The sequence below is a fragment of the Vitis vinifera genome, chromosome 18, assembly GCF_030704535.1.
Source record: "Vitis vinifera cultivar Pinot Noir 40024 chromosome 18, ASM3070453v1".
Lineage (NCBI taxonomy): Eukaryota > Viridiplantae > Streptophyta > Magnoliopsida > Vitales > Vitaceae > Vitis > Vitis vinifera.
This window is the reverse complement of record NC_081822.1, coordinates 33,703,031-33,714,991: the sequence shown is the minus strand read 5'-3', so window position 1 is coordinate 33,714,991 and position 11,961 is coordinate 33,703,031. Positions and strand designations below refer to the sequence as shown.

Sequence of the window (11,961 nt, the reverse complement as noted above, 5' to 3'; positions counted from 1 at the left end):
TTGCACTTTTGTTTTTATAATTAAATATTTAATTTATGTTTTTTGAAAATCATCTATCTATGAAACTTATTCGGTCATGAACGTGTATGTGAAATAATTTCTTTAAAAGATTTGTGGCTTCTTGAAGCTTTAGCAAAAGAATACCGCATTGGAGTTTGTATTGAAAGAACTTCAAGTAGTCTTAATATTTTTAACTAAAAATAGTTCTTACCTAACAACTTGTGGAAGTTGTTTTTTTCTTAATGTAAAAGATTTTTCAAGCCTTCCAAATGATGGACCAAATGGAGCCTTAAATTCACTCCATTTATATATATATAGGATTTAGTTTTAAAGAGAGTGAAAGGGGAAAAGGAAAAACAAAATATTTGAGTTCAATAATGAAAGAAAATTTTATAGTCTTGATATAATAAAACTACATAAGAGGAAGGGAATAGGTGGTTCTTAAATTAATCCAAAATTAAATTATTTATTATCAACTTTTAGTTTGTCCTTTTAGATTAATTCTTTGATAAGAACATAAGAATCCCATGTAAAAAATAAATAATCAAATCGCATAGATTGACGAATGATATGGAAAAACCACCTAGTAGCCTTATCGATAAAAAAAACTATAGATAGTCTTTCGACTAATAAATAATCCACTAATTATAAGAAAAAATGTATATAGTTTTACTTGATAGGATATATGTACTTCTTAAGGTCTTATATCATTAGTACATATGCCTTTGACACAACATTCCCCAATGCTCTTTATTAGATCCTTTGAAACCCTTATCAAAGTTTTATTATAAGAATCTGTATTTTTTGTTTAAATCGAAAGTTACTATCAAGAAAGATTTTGAAAGTTTAGATGAAGGGCTAAGCTTGGAGATGACAATTATTCTCTTCGGGTTCTCTCAAATCCTCTTTAAATCCACAAATTTTTAATAAAACAAATCTTTCTTATATTTAAAAACCCTAAAAAAACCAATATAAAGAGTTACCTAATTTTAAAACACTCCAAAAATCCAGTGGAGAAGAAGAGGGTGAAAGAAGACTTTGAAAGGAATGTTTTAGTCTCGAACGTTTTGTAAAAGAATGTTGTGGGTGAGTTAAAAGACTTACAAAATTTGAAACGTCCTACAATTTTAAGATAATTCAGTTTCTATAACCTTCCGATTAACTTATGAAATTATACCATATTTTCAATTCCCATAAATTTTCATTTGTAACCACAAATTCAATAACCTATTATGTCACTTAAATCCCGTTACTTGTAACAATTAATAGGAATATAAAAGATATAGAGAAGGTTACACTTGAGTGATAAAATATTAAAAATATTATAACATTCCCCCACTCATTTTAATATTTTTCTACTGAAGAGGGACTTATTACCCAGAAGGAAAGCATTATGCATCAAGAATGTGTAACTTTGCATTGAACCTTATTAGTGAGACAACCATCTATCTCTACTCCAAAGTTAGTGGTGGTCATAGACTTAATATAATTGTTTAAGGAAAATAAAGAGTTACTACTCATACGTAATAACTCGAGTGTTTAAAATATGAACTTTATTAGTTAGCATATTACGACCTTGTGTTGATATCAACATTCGTGATTGTATTTGAGAATAAACTCAATTCTCAAAGAAAGCAACCCCATTTTCACATTCTTGCGCATAGGTAAAATCTGTTAAGGGTGTTCCTATAATCATTACTAAAACCTTCAATCATAGTAGAACACTTTTGATAAAATATATAAGCTATAATTTTTTGTTCCAAATAATTATTTCTATACTTGATCAATGACATGCTAATAATTATCTACTTTGCTTATTGGTAAATCTACTGTGTATCCCTTGTGCATATGCAACGTTTCTAATCTAGTCCAATTAGTTACCTAATGTAGGCTTGGATTGCGGAGCAGGAAATTTAGAATTGGTCAGGTTGAGAAAGTAAAATTATTATATGGCTAGAGAACTTTTATTAAATTCACATGTAGTGAATGACTATGAGGCTTGATGTTAAATGCTAATGAACCTTTTGAATTCCTTACATGTTATTCCTTAAAACATGAAATTCTTATAAATGATTTCATGGAGCTTTCTAGAGAATTAATAACTCATGCTCGAAGCCTTCTATTGTCTCTTAAAGTTTTAGGTTCTTTTTTATTTGGTGTAACCAAATAGGAATGGAGAAATTAATGGACAAACTTAAAAGTACTAAAAAGAAAATTTAGGAAGTACTTAAAACAATTAATGATAGACTAGATGATAAATATATATATATTGAGATATTGAATACTTCCTTGAAGAAGAAGATGAAAATTGTCTAATGAAAATATTAGACAATTGTTACTTCACATTTTGTGAAATGAGAACTCTCATTGATAAGTCTCTTATAACTATTTCTACTAATGAGTTGAAAATGCATAACTTAATACAACACAAAATTGGTAGGAAAATTGTTTGCCAGCAATCCCTTAAAGTCTAGCAAGCATATTAGATTACAAAGGCATGAGGATATTTTATGATGTGTTGGAAAAGAACATGGTAAGAGGTAAAAAAAATGAAAAATCATGAAATTTTATTACATTTGAAACAAGTTAAAATTGTTAATTATGAATAATTTTAGTTTTATTTATATATTAGTAACATTTTAGTAAGTTTTTATGCACTTTCCATGTTTTCACTAATCCTTGTTCTTGGTTTATAGGGAACAAAAGAAATTGAAGGATTATTTTTTAGCATGTTGAGTTTAAAAGAGACACTTTACAACAAAAGCTTTTGTGAGAATAAATAAACTTAGATTGCTCATGTCTATGATGACGATCCTTAGAGAGACTTTTGTATAGTTCATTTTTCTTCTAACTTTTAATTTCATTATGATAAATTGAGATATCCATATTTGCATAGATACTCTTTAAGATCACTACCTAATGATTTTAATCCAAAGAATCTTGTTGACCTTCTCATGTCTTATAGTCACATTAAACAACTTTGGAACGAAATAAAGCTCGAGAAGACGTTGGGTTTCAACTAGAAGGGCGGTTTGTATCAAGAATTTTATTTTATTTTAAATATTATAAAAAATAGTTGTTTAAAAAATAAATACAAAAATAATGAGACTTTTAATCACTGAATTTATCTTTTCAAAGGATAAATCTAGTCTTCTAGAACGATTAAACATGAAATTGAACTTCTTCAACTGCATTTCAATTGAAGAAAAGAAACACTTACCAGAAATGATCAAGCAGTTCTGTGGCCGAAATCTCCAATTCAGAGTGATCCCCTCAAGATGAAAAGGGTTTTCTATTTTTTATTTTTCACGTCTCCTACGTTTCCCTTTTGGTTACGAAGGCTATTCCCATAACCACTCCCACAAAGAAAAGCAATCCAAAAGTAAAAGTGGGATTCAGAGGAAGATTCCGTATCTTAAGGTGGGTTTCCTCTGATCCTGACATTCAATGGTCATATCCTCACATTCAATGGGTTCCCCCGCAGAGATTTCTTTAAGGACAAGAGTTGACTCATTAGGGGGAGGCACATTGTTGCAATTCACCTCTTCATTAACATACACTAAACCTAACCCACATCTCTTAATTTCATAACCGGTCTCGGAGGTTATTGCAAATGTAGCCTTGATGTGAATGACTTGATGCGGACTGAGTGAGGGTTGAACTGGTACATAATTCAGAAGCACATGATCCACTTCATGAGCCAAAACACAATTATCCCCTTCAAGATGGAAAAAACATTGAGTTTCGATAGAACAGCAACATGTGCCAAAGTCCAAGAAAACTTCTGCCCATAACCAATGAGAGACAGGTGGCTGGCTACTGAAGACAAGAGCCAATGCAAAACCCAGGCAGTTGGTAGACCAATTTAGAGGTAGGTCTGCTTCAATTACATTCTCCGAGCTCTGATACCTGATCCAATCTGGTATTCTACTCCCGGGAATCACAAAAGCGACGTCAGAATCCTGCAGAAAGAAAATAAATAATGTCCATGTTGAGAGAGCGAGAAATTGCTACTTTCCCATCTTGATTCATTCAACATTTATTTTACACTTAGTAAAACAGAACAAAGACTAAAATATGAGTTGTCTCCTCATATTTCATACAGGAATTATAAAAATAAAAAATAAAATTTCTGGCAAAAGCTTTTTATTTTTTATTTTTTATAACGAAAATTGGATATAAAGAGAACTCACTAGGGATTCGAGTTCCCACGGCCTCAGCAGCTTGAGTGATTCAGTTGTTCCCAATGATGTGCAATCTGTTGCATTTAAAGAACGTATGCTTGATGGAAGCTGTGGAAGTGCCTCTAGTCTTTTACAATTTCCCAACACAAGCGTTTTCAGGTGAGAAAGTCCACTCATGTTAGGCAAAGTGACAAAGTTGTTTCCCCTTAAAATTAAATCTTCAAGTGAAGATGGAAACTGTGGAAGTGCCTGCAGTCTTTTACAATTTTCCAACCCAAGAAATACCAGGTGAGAAAGTCCACTCATGTTAGGCAAAGTGACAAAGTTGTTTCCACTTAAATTTAAGTCTTCAAGTGAAGATAAGAAGCCAAGGCTACCAAGATTTGCTCCATCTGATATATTGCAGTCACTTAAATCTAGCTTCTTTAAATAGCACAAGTTTGAGGAAGAAGGTACCGTGAAACAAATAGAATTTGAACTTCTTTTTGACCACAACCATGAGGCAGATGCTGGTCCACATCCACGGAAAGACAACTTTTTAAGGTTTCTCATAGAAAAATTGGAAGGGGGTAGTGCTCTTACCACAGTTCCATCTTCGTGAAGCTCCTTCAACATTTCTAAGTTCCCAAAATTCTCTGGAAATTCTTCAAATTTGGAGCAACCAGAAAGAATTAATGTTCGAAGAGATTTGAAATTCCAAATCCTGCTTGGAAGCCTTCTAAGCATTTTGCAATCTTTTAAACTCAAGAAATTTAGCTTCTTCAAATCTCCAAGAGATGGGTGAACCTCAGGCAAATTTATACAACCTTCTAAAACTAGACGTTCAAGGTTGGTGATACCTGAGAAATCTGGAGTTTCTATCAAGCACTTAGAGTGGCTGAGATCCATGGATTTTAAGCTTTTAAGAACCTGTCATAAAAGAAAGTTAACTTAAAAATTAGCTTCCCTATATATTACATACTTCCTAAAGAAAATAACATGAGTTGTAGATCATAATAATACCTTGATTCCTTTCCAAAGTTTTTTAATGTGACTATAAGGCATACTGAGATCAACAAGATGCTTTGGGCTGAAATCCTTTGGTAATGATTTCAAAGAGTATCCATGCCAATATAAGTACCTCAAATCATCGGAACAAAATTTAAATTCATGGGCAAACCGCACTCTACAATTCACTTTGTTGTTAAAGGTAAAGGTATCTCCGAAGTCTCCTAAAATACTCTTAGAATTATAGACTTTGAGCAATCTAAGTTTTTTCATCCCAGCAAAGGCTTCAGTGGTGAAGTCTAGTATATCTTCTAAATGAGACAAGTCGAGGAAAATGCCTTCAATTTTTTCACTTCCCTACAAACCAAGAAGCAAATTAAGTGAAAAGCATTCAAAATGCAAAAAAAAATTACTATAATTTCATCAACATATTAGTACTTAAAATAAAATAATTCTTAATTTGTTCTACACAAAATAAATTTCGTGTTTTATTTTTCTCTTACCATATTTCTTTTCAACACATCAAAGATATCTTCTTGTTCCCACAATCTACTTCGTCTTCCAGGCTCTTTTGGACATTCTTGGCGAACAATTTCCCACCCCATTTGTTGTAACAAATCATGCATGTCTAACTTGTTTCCAGAAATACTTATGAGACACTTATCATGGAGAACTCCTATTCCACTTTCTGCATAGAAATCCTCATCTAACATTCTTGAAACAAAATCTTTATCTTTCCCTTTAAAAAAACATGCAATATCTAGGAATATTCCCTTTTCCACATCATCTAGTCCATCATAGCTTATTTTGAGTACATTTTGAATGCCCATATGGGGTATTGTTTTAAGTTTACACAATGCACTTTCCCATTCACTTATTGTCTTTTTAAAGAGAAAAGAACCTAGAACCTCAAGTGCTAGTGGAAGACCTTTAGCATAATCTACTACCTGGTAGGAGAGATTTTTATAAATTTCATTAGGAAGATTTTGTTTGAAAGCCCACCAACTAAACAGCTCAATAGCTTCTGCATCATGTAGTATCGGAACTTCATATGATTCTTTGACTCCATATTGGGTTAGAAAATGTTTGTGTCTAGTTGTTATGATGATCCTACTTCTTGGACCAAACCAACTATGCTCTTCTGCCAAGTTTTCTATTTGCATCAAATCATCCACGTCATCAAAAACAACAAGAACCCTTTTAGAGCTGAGACTCCTCTTTATCATCTGAATTCCTTCATCCATATTGCTTACTTTTGGACTTTTTCCCTTTAAGATACCATGAAGTAGTTCTTGTTGTAATTGAAGTGCATTGTCTTTGGATCTTTCTCTAACATTGTTAAGAAAACTACTACCATCAAATTGATATGAGATATCATTATAAATAGCCTTGGCGATAGTAGTCTTACCAATCCCACCAATTCCATAAATCCCAACCACACGAACTTCATTCAACTCAATATTCATCAACGATTTCAACTTTTCCAAATGAAAATCCATTCCAACTATATTCTTGCCCACATTTAAAGGCTTACGATTCAATCTTCTAATGATGTCATCAGTAATTTCCTTGACAACCAGTGTCTCGTATCTGCGTTAATTACAAAGTAAATGTGATGAGTTGCAAAATATAACAAAGAAGTAAGTTTCATGATGTCTCTTGCTGTCTACCAGAACTGAATTACAGGCAATGGAATATAAAACGATAAATGGTCAACCAATTTATAAAATTTACATGTTTAGGTAGAATTTAGTATGTACACATGGAAAAGAAAAGTGAAAAAAAGACATAAATATGATTTGTGTTAGCTTTCATAGCTGGATTGATGGGAAGGCTCACAATGAAATAAAAAAGTGAAAGATATTACTAGCCTTATATGATTATCAGAGCATTAGCAGATATAACTTTTAATTTCGTACTTTCAAGCTTTTGGTTTTTTCCCATCCAAGTTTCCTAATCTAATAACACTTTTGTTGATGGGAGAATTGTTAAAGGCTCCCCTCTTTGCTCCCATGGCCTCCTTTCAACCATTATAACACAAACAAGTTGCTTATGGCTCCTTTTCAATTTTGCCTGTTTCTAAATTGTATCAACTTACTAATGTTTTAAGACTTCCTACTTAATTCACTTATTAGTTATTAAGTTTCACATGTTCATAGAAACTGTCATGCATTTTTCCAGAAGGGATGGGGTACAATGAAGAATGTTCCATAGGTTGCTTGAAGAACATTGAACGAGATAGAAAAAGAAGGGGAAGAATCTTTTAGAGAAAAGGGTTAAGTTTTGGTGTTTTTACTTTTGGGGGAACATATATAGATAGAGAGTTTTTGCTAATGCTTTCATTCATGATGAGAAAGATAAAAATAAAGACTAATAGCATACAAAGTCAAGATTATATAAAGCAAACCGAACTCAAGATTATATAAAATAATATTAATAAATTCATCCATATTACTCATGGTAGGAGGGATAAGAGATTGAATTTAAGAATAAGCAACACAATGCCAATACTAAGGTTAATGGCACATATATGCTACTTCCTACTCAGTAAATAAAAAAATGCATTAAGAAGATCATAAAAATTGATCAGTAACAAATTCTTAAGTCAATGGAAATTCTGATATGGTCAAGCTTGAGACTACTTTTTTGCCTCTGACTATCTTTGGGATTAAAGAGGCAGCCTCATGTATTAATTAAAATAATAGGTTCATTTGAGGGCACCATAAACCTTCAAATACAAGTCTAAAATCAAATAGTGTCTCCCTTCACTTGTTTGTCAGCTTTAAATAAAATTAATAAACTACAATGTATTCCTAAAAGGCAAACACATCCCAACAAATTAGCCACAAAATCAAGAAAATTTAAAGACACATATGACATTCAAAGAACATGAAGCCCAAACCTATTTGTGCTTTATATAATCATTGGTGCACAGGCCTTATAAAATCACTGGTGCCTCACAGCAAAATGAAGTGGCTAAACATATGAATAATATATTTATAGATTTTTACAAGCCTATGTTAATGTGTTGCAAGTCCACAAAAAAGTTTTGACTTGCGAACATGCAAAACTTTTGTCAAGGCATGGCCTATAAAGGTGATATGAAGTGAATGTAATATAGATGATAGACTATAAAGAGAGGTAGAGATCCTATAATGACAACAAAATCCTTCATGGTGAGAAAACAAAACATGATTCCTAGACTTGTCGCAGCCACTAAAAATGATACAAATTGGGTGGATTGAGTCGAGTTGATAGTTAATTCAACCTTAGCCTTAACATGAAGCTCATTTGCCTTAATTCGAACCTAAACTAATACTCTGTCTGAGTTGTCTAACCCGAAATCAACCCAAGCTCAGTTGAAACTATATATACAAGCAATATACATAAAGCAACAAAAACAGAGAGTGCAAGGCCAATAAATTTGTTCTCAAAGGAGATTGAGAGGCCCAAATGTATTTTGTTGGGAAGTCTATTCTAGATTCAGCATAGAAAGGACTGCAGAACCAATTAATTATTTTTATGATTAATGGAGCCCAAACCTATTTGTTTATTCAAGCAGACATGTTTCAGCTCAATTAATCATTAAAATAAACTTGTTCTTATGTTTTCCAAAGAATCAGTATTAACCGGATAGTATCCTCAACAAAACCAATAAAAACTAATGAATTCAAATGAATTTAGGAAGAAAGGTCATCCCAGTTGTCCTCCCTGTATCGGGTAATTAAACTCATAGGAGTCTCACCATCACCAAAGGGTGAAACTAGAGTCTCCACATAGAAAGGCCACATCCAACCTAGAGAAATTACTGCAAAGGATGATATCCTTTATATCATATTTAGAGCATTGGAACAGAGAGCCATAATGGAGAATTTATTCCATTTCTCTTTCATTACCATGATTGGATGGCTTATTAGAATGTGAATAGAAACTAAAAAATTGTTCTCATGGAGATGAAATGCCATTAATCAGGATTTTCATTCTTCTCTTGCATTCATCCCATTCTCATTCTGATTCTTTTATACCAAAGGACCCCTAAATGTGTTTTCTTTTGTAAGGCACACAATACCAAATCATAGTCAAAACCACACAAGAAACTGACCATTCTTCAGGCCACACTGGTTCATCACTCAACCACCTGCAAAAACTATGGCATTCATCATGTAGATAAAAGACATCCTCCTAGAGCCCTCAGATGAACAAAACCACATCCAGCAGGTAGCCATCAGTTGAGGGGTCATAACTAAATCCATAGAAACACAAACCCCCTTGCTTATTCGGAATACCTGTAAGTGGGTATTATTTGGTTGATGGGTTTAACAAGACAAGTTACAAACTAGACAAATCAAGCCATATCACCAATCCAGGGAAACAAAGTTTCAAAATTTTAGTATTACTAAGAATTTTATTTATTAAGGTTTCTTATATTATATTGAGAAGACATTTTAACCTCCAAAATCAGATGATATTTTAAATTGGGGCCGGGTCATCACAACTTAATTGATATTGTTTTAAATAAGAAAAATTATCATAGAAACCAATGAAAGAAAAGAAACAAAATTGATTGTAAAACTAATGGTAGGTGAGATAAAATTTCTTACTGTTCATCAACGTGCAATCCGCACAGACTAGCTACTTGGTTCAAGGCAGTCCTCCACTTTTGTATCACCTCCATCTTCTTCTCGTCTGCATCTTTTTCATGGTCCACAAACGCATCTCCATAACTTCCCGACTGTTTTCGTACATCGGATGGATTCACATGATAGAAAATTGGTAGAATTGTTGATTGCTTTTGTGTCGTACACTCAAAAATTTTTACGAGTTCATTTAAACACCACCTGGAGTTAGCATAATTTGTCGAGAAAATAATAATGAAAATCTTTGATTCTTCAATGGCTCTCAAGAGATCAGATGCAATATCTCCTCCTTTCTCAAGTTCTTCATCATCTCTGAAAGTATGAATTCCATATGCAACCAAAGTGGTATAGAGGTGATCGGTGAAATTTTTGCGAGTGTCTTCACCTCTAAAACTTATAAACACCTCATAACTATGAGGAGAAGAAGGAGAAGAAGAGGCTTTTTGGCCGCTGGTAGAAGCCATTTTTGGATTGTTTGTGCTGAACCTGCAAAAGTCTGGAAAAAAAAAGAGGGTCTTTGGATGGTGAATGACTACTCCTGGCTTCTTAAGCCATTTAAATCTTGATGGAAAAAGGAAGGATGTAATTCCTATGGAACTTCGGGGAAGAAAGGCAGTACTCTAAAGTCTAAAGTAAACGAAGTTAATGTTCATTTTCTTTTGAATTTGTGGGGCTACCATTAATGTCCATTTTCTCAATTATTCCACAGTTGTGTCTTGTGTGGCTATCATTTCTTCTTTGCAGTGATATCCCATACAATTAGATGCTAGTGGGTTCGGTCTGAATCAAAGACAGGTCATCATTCCTATACTTTCAGATATCAATGGTTTGATTTCTTCTTCTTTTTTTTTTTTTTAACATTTTACTTTTGTTTTGCTTTTCTCCTTTTATACTTTCGTAATTGGCGTCGAATCTTTCCTCCAAAATTTTTCCCTTTTCTCTCTAATGTCTTGAAATTAGTTGGAATTTACTTTTCCTTCCTCTTTTTGTAAGGGAGTCATCCAACTCCTAAATGAGTTAAATCTTTCTTTTCACCCATATGCTTACAGGATATGAACGGAGAAGGTGGAGAGTGGCCCACACGATTTGTGGGACAAGTTAAATGACTTTTTTAGTCCTCATTCTCATCCGTAGAGTGCATACCGTAGTTGGACTTGGAGGATCCATGGGAGAGTCAGGGTGTATTTTGCAGGGATTTCAATAACAATTTAAAATTAAATAAATTTTGATAACAGTTGTTTAGGAATCAAATGATAGTATTTCCAAAAATAATTCTTGAAGGATGATTTTAATAAAAAAAATTTAAAACATGAAATAGAAATCACCAAACATACAGTAAAAATCAATTTCCAAATATCCTTTTTGTTTCAAAATCATATATATATATATATATTTTCTATTAATGGAATATATATACACATATATAAAATCTTTAATTCCCAAAAATGATCTTCAAATTCTTAAAACATGGAAAATGTTTTTTTTTCAATAGAAATACCATCTATCAAACCTTTTTTTATTTATTTTTATTTATATATATATATGTATATATATATATATATATATCTCATATAAAAATATTTTTTGTTAAAAAAAATACAAGAGATGATTTTGTGGAGATGACAAAGAATACATAATAGAAATACTCAAAGCCTTTGGGTCCTTCCCCAATCTTGGAATATCAGTCCTCATTGAAAAGTCTCTTATATCTATTTCTAACAAATAAGCTAATGATGCCTGATTTGTTGGATGAAATTGGTTGTGAGATTGTTCCTCAAGCATCTCCTAAGAGAACTCGAAAAACGTAACTTACGACATGACACAATAGGATGTCACTTGTGGCATGACAATCACAACACCTTGACTCTAAGTGTATAGTACCAAGGCCTCAAGGGATGACACCATGGTTCCTTGAGTGGCCTATGATTAAGGCAAGGTGAGATAGAGACTATTTTTTCTTGTAAGAGGAACCTTCAAAAGGGAGAATCCAAGTGGAAGTGGAATTTTCTAGAATTTCTTGAATTAACTAAAATTCATGATGCCTTCTTAAGTATAGGCAATGTCTCCTTTAGAAACTTCAAAATGGTTTTAAATGCTCTTTATATGGTAGAAAGAGGGGGGAGGGGGTAGTGACTTAAGGGAAGATGAGGTGG

General features: G+C 32.7%; 1 protein-coding gene across 1 annotated transcript; it reads right to left on the bottom strand.

Moving 5' to 3' along the window:
* Positions 1-3,031: 3,031 nt before the first annotated feature.
* Positions 3,032-10,474, bottom strand: LOC100267129 (disease resistance protein RPV1). Its single transcript, XM_002276020.4, has 5 exons — positions 9,773-10,474; positions 5,675-6,761; positions 5,187-5,528; positions 4,194-5,093; positions 3,032-3,962 (listed from the first exon to the last, which is right to left on the bottom strand). Exons 1-5 carry the CDS (start codon positions 10,270-10,272, stop codon positions 3,396-3,398), a joined length of 3,396 nt encoding a protein of 1,131 aa, XP_002276056.1. The 5' UTR covers positions 10,273-10,474; the 3' UTR covers positions 3,032-3,395.
* Positions 10,475-11,961: the final 1,487 nt, after the last annotated feature.